At 24.1% G+C, this 14,270-nt stretch overlaps 1 protein-coding gene across 2 annotated transcripts in view; it reads left to right on the top strand.

Moving 5' to 3' along the window:
* The first annotated feature begins 9,196 nt into the window (after nucleotides 1–9,196).
* Nucleotides 9,197–14,270, top strand: part of LOC123269484 (bone morphogenetic protein receptor type-1B) — a 28,333-nt gene continuing 23,259 nt past the window's right edge. For both annotated transcript variants that reach the window (XM_044735215.1, XM_044735214.1), the window contains exon 1: nucleotides 9,197–9,430. In XM_044735215.1, coding sequence (XP_044591150.1) covers nucleotides 9,334–9,430 — 97 coding nt within the window. In that variant the 5' untranslated portion in view covers nucleotides 9,197–9,333. The remainder of the gene's footprint in view (nucleotides 9,431–14,270) is intronic.

Raw genomic sequence — 14,270 nt, 5'->3', positions numbered from 1 at the left:
AAAAATTATGAGTGAATTTTTAACAATGCGCGCACACAGACACCAGAAAAACGACATACTACTTCAATTAATCTATATTATTAAGATGCTTTAGATATTTAGGCTGCATTTGAAAATTATCTCTAGATACATAATTAAGAAAAGACCTTGTATCTTGTGAACTATTGACATTTTTTAAGATATAAGCTCATCCTGATGTTACAATCATCAAGACCTTTCATTTGAGTACCCACATCAATTTTTCATATATTTTATATATTTATATATATTATATATATGTATACATGAAAACTATATCAAAAATGCAAATGGGTACTCAAATGAAAGCTCTTGATGAGTGAAACATCGAAATGAGCTTATATCTTTAAAAATATTAATATTTAAGAAACTACAGGGTATTTTAACAAATCTATTGTGAACTATTGACATTTTTAAAGATATAAGCTCATCCTGATGTTACAATCATCAAGACCTATCATTTGAGTACCCACATCAATTTTTCATATATTTGATGTATTTATATATATTATATATATGTATATATGAAAAATATATCAAAAATGTATGTGGGTACTCAAATGAAAGCTTTTAATGGGTGCAACATCGGAATGAGCTTATACTTTTAAAAATCTGAATAGTCAAGAAAATACAGTGCAATTTAACGTAATTAAGAAATGACCTTGTATCTTGGGAACTATTGACATTTTTAAAAATATATGCTCATCCCGATGTTACACTCATCAAGACCTTTCATTTGAGTACCACATCAATTTTTCATATATTTTATATATTTATATATATTATATATATGTATATATAAAAAATATATAAAAATGCAAGTAGGTACTCAAATGAAAGCTCTTGATGAGTATAACATCGAAATGAGCTTATATCTTTAAAAACGTCAATATTTAAGAAACTACAGTGCAATTTAACAAAATTCATTATTTAATAAAGCAAAATTTTAATTTTTCTAGTTCAAAAGTCACGGAAGTCACATAGTGACTGCAAAATTGCTAGTCTTTTTTTATTTTTTAATCTATACTTTTTTTGCGCGCTTGGAAGAAATTATGAGAGTGAATTTTAACGATGCGCGCGCTCATCGATATCCTATAAACGACATTATGAAGTTAGCTGATAATTTTCAATAAAATTAGGTTTTTAAAGCTTAATTTTTTAAAACCTACTTTAAGTTAATCCGTTATTAATTCCAATTAATGACTATTTTTGTTAATACTAACTAAATGCATGAAATTGTAATGGCTTACAATGTATTCTTGCTAAGTGGCATCACTCTTTTTTAATCACACGGTTCGTTCAGGGTTCGAGTCCGGTCTCGGGTCTATTTTATATTAAATTTATATTTTATGCTGAAAAAAATAAAAATTTTAATTACCAATAATTAGAAATTTCAAAATTATTTATAATTTTATATCATCTAAAAAAAATATTTCAAGGTCAAATGCAATATTTAAAAATTTTCCTTTTTTTCACTGCTTATTAAAGTATAATTAATTACCGCCAATCATTAGAAATAATACTAAGTCATCACTTTCTCAGAAGATAATTTATAAACTGACGTCTGCAAAAGTAATTTAAATATAATTAATACATACTAATAATTACCCGTCATTAAAAAAAAAAACTGTTTTGAAAATAAAAAAGAAATAATCATCTAAATACTAGAAAGATAAATTTTACAATTGATAAAAAGGTAATAACAGTCATTTAATTGTAATTATCAATAAACTAATTGCCTTATAAAGTTTCTTATCAATAATTAAGTTGTATGTTGTATGTAACGAGTAATCAGTGTACAAAGTATAATGATTCGGTTCGTTAGTTACAAATTTCATAAAAATACTTTATACTATACGTCCGTTGTCTATTATTTTAATTTCAATGATTACTACTTATATTATGGAGGTATAATTTTTTATTACTTTGTATTAAAAAAATGTATTGTAATTTTTTTTATGTTTATAATTTTTTTCATTAGAAAAATTTCAATATATTTTAAAATTTAATTAATAAATATTGCAATATTATGAATATAAAATAGTGAAAAAAATTAAGGGATCAAAAATAAAAATTCCAAATTTTTTAATTTACGGTTTTTTTTGTAAAAAAAAAAGATATTGAAATTGTAAAAAAAGTTTGGAAAATCCAAAAGTGCACGCCTCATAACGCTCATTCATTTTTTAAGAAAACAATTAATTGTGTAATTTATTAAAAAAAAAAAAAAAAAAATTATAATTAAGTAATTTCTTACAGAGTATTTTTTATTTTTTTTTTAAACATTGGCGCCCTTTTTTCTTGTCATATGCGCACGCAGTCTAAAAAAATCTAACTTGATCAAGTGGCGCCATAGTTTTCACGTGACAAATAAGAAAAGTTCGTTTGGCTTTGTACGATTGTATCGTAGTGAATTTTAATAAAAATTCAATAAAAAAAAAATACGTAAACTAGGCCACTGATATGAAATACGGACCCAGTTCATCGAATTCTTAAACTAATAAAAAAGGTCCGGTCTTGAAATATCAATTTGTTCGGGAGTAATCGTTGGTACATCCAAAATGGGGTGACATCCGGACGTCCACGTAAAATTTTTTTCAAAACGTTTTTTTTTTTTCAAAATAGCAACTTAAAATGATTTTAGAAATTAAAAAATGGTTTAATTTAAGTGTTTTTTCGGTGTACATCTACTTATATCATTGTATAAGTGTAGTATGCTTGTGATAGAGGCATTTAAATATCACAAAATTGCTTGAACTTGACGAGTCGAGTATAAAGCACAACCTCACGCGCTTCGCGCTATGAGGCGTGCAAAATAAATTTTAAATTTGAAGCTCAAAATTTCTAAATTTAAAAATTTAAAATGAAAAAAATTAATTTAAAATAAAAAAAAAATTTATACCCTCGTAATTTTTGAAATACTGTAAATTTTGGGTATTAGTGCGCTTACCATAAATTTCCTGTTATAATTCTGAAATAATAGAGTATTTTTGTGATAATAATGGCCAGTTTTTTTTTTTTGTACAAGAATTATTCAGCATTTTTACTGTATTAAAGTAAAATAATTCTTAAACTAAAAAAATTAAACTTTTTAAAATTATTTTCTTGGTTCAAAAATTTTTCTCTTGATTCAACTTAATTTTTTTTTTCTGTACAGAACTTTTGAGGTAAAAAATTTATGTATTAACTACACGGAAAAAATCCACAGATTCGGTAGAATCTGGCGCCAAGTTCCGTTCAAATCCGTTGTAAACGGAGCGCCAGACTACCGAGTGTGTTTACTGTAAGCAGAATGGTATTTCGAGGTTGCAAAATTTTATTTAATTCCACGGTACTTCTTGTTCCTAAATTTTATATTATATCAGTAATTCATACTTTATTTTACTGATATCAATTAATTATATTCAATTATAACAATTAATCGACTTGAAATTATTAAATTTTATCAGCACAAACTATAGCAAGCTCAAAAATTTCGATCCTGACTTTTTTTCGATGTAAAAAGTGACATGCCACAGACTAAGTAATTCGAGAATGCATGGTAATCTTCCAATAGATGGGAAACTACAGTTAAAAAAATAAATTTCACAGCTTGCATCTACACCCGCCAGGGTGCGCTGCAATTATTTTTACATAAACTATAGCTTCAAGGGGATAGTTCGCTATAAAAAATGCAGCCAACTTGAGATTTAAGTTGGTACCAATTGCAAATTTTTATTATAATTACAAAAAATACTGAAATCCGAACAAAAACAGTTTCACTGTAAAAAAATCGCGCCAAGTCCACGTTCATAAGACTATTAAGAAAAAAAAAAATTTTTTTTTTCTTTACAAAAAGATATAAAATAGAAAAATTAAAAAATCCAAGTAACCGATATGATTGTATATGATTTTCGGAAATTAAAAAAAATTTTGTTGTAAATTTAAAAATTAAGAAAAAAATTTTGGAACGTACTTGGTGTGCGTCATTGTGTATTTCAATTTTTTTAAAGTCCTTGTAAATAGATTTTACGAATTTCATGAAAAGTAAAATATTTTGCAACCACGCACACTAAATACGTTCCAAAATTTTTTTCTTAATTTTTAAATTTACAACAAAATTTTTTTTAATTTCCGAAAATCTTATACAATCATATCGGTTACTTGAATTTTTTAATTTTTCTATTTTATATCTTTTTGTAAAGAAAAAAAAAAATTTTTTTTTTTCTTAATAGTCTTATGAACGTGGACTTGGCGCGATTTTTTTACAGTGAAACTGTTTTTGTTCGGATTAAGTTGAATCAAGAGAAAAATTTTTGAACCAAGAAAATAATTTTGAAAAGTTTAATTTTTTTAGTTTAAGAATTATTTTACTTAAATACAGTAAAAATCCTAATATAAAATCCTAATATAAAATTGAGATGAAATGTATGTGGCATCAAACTATTCGTAACGTGATTGGTCAAATATATCATAAGCATGAAAATATATGTAAATGCTACAGTCAGGCGCGCGCTTGCGCGCGCAAATTCAAATTCTAGTGCTAAATAAAAATGCTGTATAAATGTCCCGTCGTATTCAAAACAAGAAAAATTACAGTTCGAAATAATTTTTTTCTAAATTCAAACTTTGAATGTTAATTTTCATAGCTTTCAATGTAATATTTAAATTTTACACTAAGAAAAAAAATTACGACTCTTGAGAAAATTCTCTTGTCTCAAGAATTGATCGAATTATTTTTTGTTTAATTCAAGTGAACCTATTCGTTTGCTAATCTATCAAAATTAATGCCAATATTTTATTATCATGATAGATATTGATATTTTTTTGTCAAAAAACCAAAATTTATTTTAAATTCTGATAGAAGGATTTGTTTATATTTAATAAGCTTTATTAACTGTTAATAAATTATTTTTTAACATCATAGGGTTTAATAAATATTTATTAACAGTTAATAGATTATTTATTAAATGTTAATAAATATTTTTTAACAGTTAACAAATATTTATTAACTGTTAATAAATATTTGTTAACTATTAATAAATACTTATTAACTAATATTAATAAATGTACTTTCCTTCCAAATAAATATTTGTTGAATGTTAAAAAATATTTATTATAATTTAATAAATTAAATAATTATCTTCAAATAAATTAATTTATTAATAGTTAATAAATCCTTCTATCAGTGAACGATTCTTGAGCCAAGAAATTTTATTCTGGACAAAAAATTTTTTTTTCTCAGTGTAAAATGTAATTCTTACAAAATTTGTAATAATTACAATCTGAAACTGTAATTTTTCTATTTTTTTTTCTGTGTATAATTTTACAATAATAAAATCGTATTTTTACGGTAATAATACTGAAGTTATACTGCAATTTTGCCGCGTTTATACAGATAATATAATTAAAAAATTGCAAAAATTTAATATTATTTGTTGATATTGAATATTTGTAAATATTCTGAATTTATTTCGTAATTTCTTTCTTATAATTTAGCAAAAAAAAATTGATTTTAAAAACTTGAAAAAATTTTCTACAAATATTATTTATTGTATTTTCTATAAAAATTTTTTTTCTATATTTAAAATGAATTTTAAAAATTATAAAAAAAGGAGAATTTGATGAATTTTTGTAAGATCATAAATTAAAAATACTAAAAAAAATTTTAGTGTCTTTTACAGTTTAAAATACCCCTGAATAAAATTTTCAATATTTTTTTCTTTGTCTCAATACTTTTTTTTTATCAGGGACTCATTAAATTTAAATTTAATCCATCCAGCCTTTTGTTATTTAAAAAATGATAAATATTTTGCAAAAATACTCACCCTAAATCTTCATAAAAATTATCAGCAGTGCTGTAATTAAAGGTACTTATAATTTTAGTTTACCCAAACCCGGATTAGAAGTCAAATAAATTTTCCTTATCTTAAAATACTAATTATTTTTAAATTAAAAAAAGTCTTTTTGTAAATTATTAAAAAAGAAAAATTTCCAGGCATTAAAAATAACAAAAGGAATAGAAAAGGATTTATAATAATGAGCAATAAACCTTAGTAAGTACTTCCATTGTCGACATACAAATAAGTATTTTATATGAGGAAAGCCATAGGACAGCATTTCTATGAGCAGACCGAAGCCTTAGAGTTTCCTCTCGCGTATTGGCAATTTCAAATCGATCAACGACACTCCTGGACGTCGCTGCAATTTTAATAGAAGTTGAATCGATAAACGATCGCCGTAGGGTGATTAATGACCCGAGGTGATGCCTCCTACATAATAGACACATAAATTTATTATATATATATATATATATTATATGGGAAGCAAGAAGCAAGTGTAATGCTCTTGCAAGAGTACTAATCGCTATACTAGAACAATCACTAAAAAATCTCAAGTGTGTCAGTCGAGTCTTAATCGATTTCTCACGGTGATTGAACTTGTCCGTCCGACTCATATCAGTTATCTCATTTACCACCAACTTTATGTTGTTGTTATTATTATTATAGTGCTGTTAAATACTATACTTACTATACTTACTCTATATATGCTTAATATATAAACTCTGAATGACCTTTTTTGTTTTAAATCAATTAGCGCGTTTATCATTCCTATAAATAGACTCCGATCGGATGAAAAATAAAATACTTTTTAATTATCAAAATTTTATTAAATTGAAGATTTTGATTATTTTTTTTGATTAATAATTTTAGTTTTTTAATTTGAAAATTTTTTTCAAGTTTTTGGTCAATGAAATTTTGCTTTATTAAATAATGATTCTATTAAAAAGCACTGTATTTTCTTAAATATTGACATTTTTAAAGATATAAGCTCATCTAGATGTTACACTCATCGAGAGCTTTCATTTGAGTACCCACATGCATTTTTGATATATTATTCATATATACATATATATAATATATATAAATATATAAAATATATGAAATAATTGATGTGGGTACTCAAATAAAAGGTCTTGATGATAATAACATCGAGATGAGCTTATATCTTTAAAAATGTCAATAGTTCACAAGATATTTGTTAAAATGCACTGTACTTTCTCAAATATTGACATTTTTGAAGATATAAGCTCATCTAGATGTTACACTTATCGAGAGCTTTCATTTGAATACCCACATGCATATTTCATATATTTTTCATACATACATATATATAATATATATGTATATATGAAAAATATATCAAAAATGCATGTGGGTACTCAAATGAAAGGTCTTGAAGAGTGTAACATCGGGATGAGCTTATATCTTTAAAAATGTCAATAGTTCACAAGATACAAGGTTATTTCTTAATTATGTATCTAAAGATAGAGCATTTTAAAATGCAGCCTAAATACCTACCATAAATTGACTATTAATGAGAATGATATCATAGAAATCTTAAAAATTTTTTTTTAGTATTTTTTGTTTTTAAAAATTTTTTGATATTAATGTTATGAATTTTTCATTTTTCAATCAAACTTAAATTTCATTTTTTTAAATAAAATTCTTTAGAATTTTCTTATAATTAAAAAAAAAAACTTTTCTTCGTAAAATTCAAATTGTCAAAATTCCAAAAAAAAAATTCTTTTTTTTTAATTTTTTCCAAAAAAAATTATTGAATACCAAAAAAAAACTCCTTTTTACTTAAAATTTAAATTCAATTTTTTAAAATAAACCCTTAAAAATTTCCCTATAATTAAAAAAAAAATCAAATGCAATTTTAATTATTAAAAATCCAAAAAAATTTTTTTTTTACCAAATAAAAAATTTTATCAATAAAAACATCTTAAATTTTCTTATCAAAATAAATTATAATTCCAAAAACTCAAAATTTTCTCATAATTTAAAAAAAATCAAATGCAATTTTAATAATTAAAAATCCAAAAAAATATTTTTACCAAAAAAAAAATTTTATCAATATAAACATTCTAAATTTTCCTATCAAAATAAATAAATTAACATTAAAAAAACTCAAAATTTTCTTATAATTAAAAAAAAAAATCAAATTTAATTTTAATAATTAAAAATCCAAAAAAAAATTTTACCAACAAAAAAATCCTAAATTTCCTCATCAAAATAAATTATCATTGCAAAAACTCAAAATTTTCTCATAATTAAAAAAAAAATCAAATTAAATTTTAATAATTAAAAATCCAAAAAAACTTTTTTTTTACCAACAAAAAAATCCTAAATTTCCTCATCAAAATAAATTATAATTCCAAAAACTAAAAATTTTTTTATAATTGAAAAAAAAAAATTAAATTCAATTTTAATAATTAAAAATCCTAAAAATTTTTTTTTACCAAAAAAAAAAAATTCATAAATTTTCTTATTAAAATAAATTATAATTCCAAAAACTAAAAATTTTCTTATAATTGAAAAAAAAAAAATTAAATTCAATTTTAATAATTAAAAATCCTAAAAATTTTTTTTTTACCATAAAAAAATTCATAAATTTTCTTATGATTTAAAAAAGTTAAATTCAATTTTAATAATTAAAAATCCTAAAAATTTTTTCTTACCAAAAAAAAAATTCATAAATTTTCTTATTAAAATAAATTATCATCCCAAAATCTCAAAATTTTCTTATAATTAAAAAAAGAATCAAATTTAATTTTAATAATTAATTATTAAAAATAAAAAAAAAAAAAAATTTTTTTTACCAACAAAAAAAAATCTTAAATTTCCTCAAAATAAATTATAATTCCCAAAACTAAAATTTTCCCGCTCAAATTTGCACCTGCGCATTAAACATTACAAAAAAACGCACGTGTTTAAGTATACCAAAAATTGGCAATCCTAAACAAAGTATAAAAGTGCCGAATGAAGTAAACAAGCCGAGTGTTTGTCCATGCTGAATCTTAGACTCCTCAGCTTGCAGCCTCTCAGTCCAAACTTACCCAAGAAAGACAAAGACAAAGACACCCTGAGAGTAGTCTTGGTAGTCGTTAGTCTTGATCAGCTCTTTTCAGTGTTACTCTGCTCGCTCAGCTCCTCAGATTCAGATCCCAGTCGCGGCATAGTGGCGCCCGTAGGGCGCCGACTCGTTCTCCCGCCATAGCTGACGCCCCCGACGCCCGTCGTCTCATTTCTTCCTTCCGTCTCACTCTAAACTCCCGAGTTTCAATCCTGAATGACTGAACTGAAATCCGAGCATGTCTTTACCGAACTTACCCGAGTTTCCCCCACTCTAGTCCTCCATCACTAACGACGTTCACTTGTTTCCCCCTCCAGCCGACTTTAAACCCGAAGTTGCCCGAAGATCTCGGCCTGCGCCTTCGCATCCTCTAGCTGGTACGCTACGTCACAGTAAAGTATGTGCTCTCGAGTGTAGAAAATGGCTGCTGCGCTCTCGGTGTCCTCGGGTAAGCGCGAATGTAAATACGGGCTGTTGTGGCTCGTTATTGCTGTGTTTATTGCTAAAAATACTGGAGGTAAGTAATTATTATTATTAACTCACTTACAATTTTTAGTTCCTCAATAATAAGAATTTTAGGCTTCAATTGTTTTTTTAACTCACTATTGTGCTTCGGAGAATCGTATCGTCTAGTTGCACAGATGTGGGATCAGATGTCGGGTGTCTTACGTGCTCAGCTACGATAAATTTACTAAAATGTAATATTATTGTTATAGAAATTTTAGTATTTATTTCTGATTCAGAAAGATGATTTGAAATTATTACCTTTAGGTTAATTTTATTAATTCTAATGCTTTTAAATTATTTTTTATCAATCTAACCTCTCAAAATTACGTTCCATAAATTTAGAGTTTTAATATTAAGTTAGACATCTAAAAATTGTTTTTTTTTTTATTAAAAAATTATAAAAAAAAAAATTTTTTTATTTATTAAAAATTTCAAAAAATACAAGTGCAATTTTTAAAAAATATTTTTTTGTTATAATTTAATAAATTATTAATATAAAGTTAGACATCTAAAAATGGTTATTTTTTTTTATTAAAAAAAAATTTTTTTCATTTGTTGAAAATTTCAGACTATAAGTGCAATATAAAAAAAAATTTTTTAGTTTCAATTTTTTATAAATTATGAAAATTAAGTTAGCCGACATTTAAAAATTTTTAGAATTTTTTTTTTATTGAAAAAATTATCAAAAAGAATAAAAAAATATTTTTCATTTGTAAAAAACTTTAAAAACTATAAGTGCAATTTTTTAAAAATATTTTTTAGTTATAATTTAATAAATTAAAAATAATCAAAAATTAAAAACGTCGGCTAAGTTTAGTATTATAAATTTTTGATTTTTTTTATTCATTAAAAAATAAGAACTAGAAAATTATTTTTAAAAAATTCCACGTATAATTTTTAAAATTTTCTACATGTGAAAATTTTTGTTTTAATTTTTTAGAAATTATTTTTTAATTAAATAAATTATAAAAATTTTTAAATGTTGGCTAACTTTATTATTTTAATATTTATTTATCATGCTACTGTTTTTTTTTTTTTTTTTAATGGTAGACCAAATAAATTTGTTTTTTTTTTATAATAATAAAGTTGGACGTTTTTAATTTTTTGATTTTTTTTTAATTATTAAATTAGAACGAAAAAATATTTTTAAAAAATTATGGCATTAAAGTTAGCAGTCACTTAATTTTATTTATTAAAAAAATTATTTTTAAAAAATTACATTTTTTATTTTTTAAAATTTCTACATGTCAATTTTTTTTTCTAATTTATTTTTGCTATAAAATTTTTAAAATTATTCAATATATGCTAAATTAATTTTCATCTATTTGCACTTTCAGTTTTTCGAGTTTTTTACAAATGAAAATTACGTGTATACTTTATTGTATTTACTATGTATATACTCAACCACTGCTTTGATATTAAATTTAATAAATAAATAAATTTGAAATTAGATTTCTTAATCAGAGATAATTAATTAGGAAGAAATATATTCTTTAAATGTGTTAGAATTTGTATTTTATTTTGATTTATTTTTTTAAGGAAGTTAAGAAAACAATTGATATTGTTTTAGGTATTCAAAAAAACGTGTTTTGATTTTTGAACTGTGAATTAGAGAAGTTAGGTTGTGTTCGTCAGAGATGCCGATATTTAATAAATATGTGCGGACGAGAACTCGGTAACACTGTCTCGCTTTTGAGGATATAGACACTTGCTGTCGCAGTTTGTCGCATGGAGAAAATCCATGATCTAAGTAAGCTCTCTCGCTCATTCTCTCACTTGAGAATCTTTTGGGTAGTGGGTATAATATTTGTGAGGGCTTATGTGAGATTCTGGAGGAAATTTTTTTAGGGTTTTGTAATGTTGGATTTATAGATTTTGAAGATATTTGTGGGAAGAAAATTTTTAAAAAATTTTTGCGAAAAAATTTTAAGTTTTTTAATATTGAATTGATTTTGAAAAAATTTGTGGGAAGAAAATTAAAAAAAAATTTTTTGGAGAGATGTTTGAAGTTTTTTATGAGAAGTTATTTTTTAAGGAAGAAGAAATAGAATTTAAAGTTTTAATGAAAAATTTTTGAATTTTTAACTTCCCGCTAAGAAAATTGAAAATTTTCAAAAATCGGGAAGTTATTGGTTTTACCCCGTTTTTCGAAAATCGAGTTTTCATCAGATCTCGACGTTTTGAGGTCCTAGGAAGCTTTCCTGACTATTCCCGCGAGGGTGTCACTATGTCTGTATGTATGTGTGTGTGTGTGTGTGTGTAAGTATGTAAACCTCTTATAACTTTTGAACGGTTGAACCGATTTCATCGCGGTTGGTGCCATTCGAAAGGGCTTCGCCAAACTTAGATTTTCTGTTAATTTGAACCGATTCGGACCGATAGATTTTGAGAAATTTGGAGAAATCTAAAAAAAAGTAGGAAAAAAAATTTTTTCTGAAGTGGTTTTTTTGGGATAACTTTTAAACGGCTCAACCGATCGATTCCAAAAACTAATCAGCTCTCAACCTTGAAAAACCACGTCGATCGCCGCCAATCCGGTCAAAATCGGTTGATTCGTTCGAGAGATATCGTGAACGAAAGAAAACCGAAAAAAGTGTTTTTTCAGAGTTACTCCGAAATTTCTAGTTTGACCAATTTAAACTTAAAAATTCTTTATGAGGCTTACAAAACTGCGTAGAATAGCGCCAACCGCGTAAAAATCGGTTCATTCATTCAAAAGTTATTGCGGTATGAACATTCAAAAAATAGTGTTCTATGAAACCTCTATCAGACTTTTGAGCTCAAAGAGCTCAAAAGCATAGAAAAGGTATCTTTTTGAGCTCGGAGAGCTTAAAACAACACACAGATTGTACTTTTGAGCTCGAAGAGCTCAAAAAAGCGGCCAGGTATTAACGGAATTAGCGGGAAGTTGCAGGGATGGCCTTTAGGGTCAACCGTTTTTCTAATTTTTTTTAATTGAAAATTTTTATGATACTTTCATTTAATAATTTGAATTTAAGAAAACATTTTTTTTTTTTTTTTTTTTTTAATTGTAATTTTGTAATTGAAAAATTTTTAAAATTTGTTGATATAATTATTGTTCTATTTAAAAATTATAAATAGAATTTACAACCATAAAATTTTAAAAAATTATTATGATGAAAGAATTTTTTAGAGTATTTTTGTAAAATTAAATTTTTTATTAATTATAAAAAAGAAGTTAGTGATTTAAAAAAATAAAGAAGTTTGAGTAGAAATTTGATTAATAAATAAATTTTATGTCAATTTTAGTCAAAGTATTTTCTTTAAAATTGCTAAAGAAAATTTTTGGTTTAATTTTATTAATAATAACTTTTAATAAAACAAAAAAATATCTTTAAAAAATTTATAAAAACAATAATTAAAAAATAAAAATAATTCTGCAAGATTCAGTATCTATAAAAAAATCTGAAAGTAATAAAATATTTATTTAGATTAAAATAAACACCCAGCGACATATCGAACCAGAATGTTAAAAGGATTGAATTACAGTTAGCAGTTTATGAAACTGTCAAAGTGTCGCACTTATCACACCATTAAGATTCCGTCAAAAATAAAATCCGCGATATCTTCGCTTCCATCTACTCTTGTCTCTGAATTAGATGAAATTCTCCAGACACCGTGAGACATAAAAAAAAAAGATCAATTCAAATTTACATACCCTTATAAAAAAATTTTTTTTATTTTATTTTGATTGCAAAAATACCGGAAATTTAAAATAAAAGTACATGTACAGAGTATATAATTATCATGATTTATATTAGTTTTTATGGTTTAAGTACTATATCAGTAGATTTATAATAAAAATAAATCAATAATTTTACTATTGAAACTTTAACAAAAATTATAAACAAGATTTCGTAGACTTTTATTTTGTTAGAAATTTTTCCAGGATTTTTTAGCTTATAATTTATATTTTACTTCAAAATTAATGAAGACTTTGGTTTTTAAAATTTATCTTTTGTAATTTAATAATATTTTTCATCATTCTAATTAAAAAAAGATGTTGAAATAACAAAATTTGAATTTTTTTTAATAATTCTAAATATTTTTAAATTTCTTCTCTTATAAAAAATTAACATTGTGAATTGTTATTTATTCTTTAGAGCCTTATTGCTGATACTACAAATAAATACTCATACAAAATAGTATCAAAATTAGATATTTTAAAAGTAACATTGCAATTTTCTGTAGATTTGCTCGCTTAATGTCCTTTTCTTTATCAAATAAGCTTCTCAAGAATTTTAGTTCTATAATTCTTGATCCTTTGACAAAATATCCTCGACAAAATATCTTAAATAATTAAATTAACAACACATAAGCTTGTTACCGTTTTGTGCCCTTTTATCACGGATTTTGTGTGATATTTAGTCTCGGAGATATTTTTTTTGGGAATAAGACGCCTGATACCAGAAATTTACTTGCACTGATAGAAGGATTTATTTGTATTAAATAATATTTGTTAGTAGTTAACAAATCATTTATTAGAGACCACTTTTTAATATTAAACAAATATTTCTTAGTATTTAAAATGATTTGTTTATATTTAATAAATCTGATATTCATTTATTAAATATTAATAAATCTTTTTAAATACTAAGTAATATTTGTTAAGGACTAACAAATGGCTTCTAATAAATGATTTGTTAAATATTAACAAATCTTTTTAACTATAAACAAATCCTTCTATCAGTGTGAACTTAAGGGGGGAAATACGTGTACAGGCTTAAAAAAATTCAATATTTTTTTTTTTTATAAATCGCTTGTAAAACTATTCAAAAATATAGATTGAAAATTTCAAGTCAAAATTTCTATTCGTTCAAAAATTATAA

This window comes from Cotesia glomerata, linkage group LG7 (assembly GCF_020080835.1).
Source record: "Cotesia glomerata isolate CgM1 linkage group LG7, MPM_Cglom_v2.3, whole genome shotgun sequence".
Classification (NCBI taxonomy): Eukaryota; Metazoa; Arthropoda; class Insecta; order Hymenoptera; family Braconidae; genus Cotesia; species Cotesia glomerata.
This window is presented reverse-complemented; position numbering and strand designations above follow the sequence as displayed.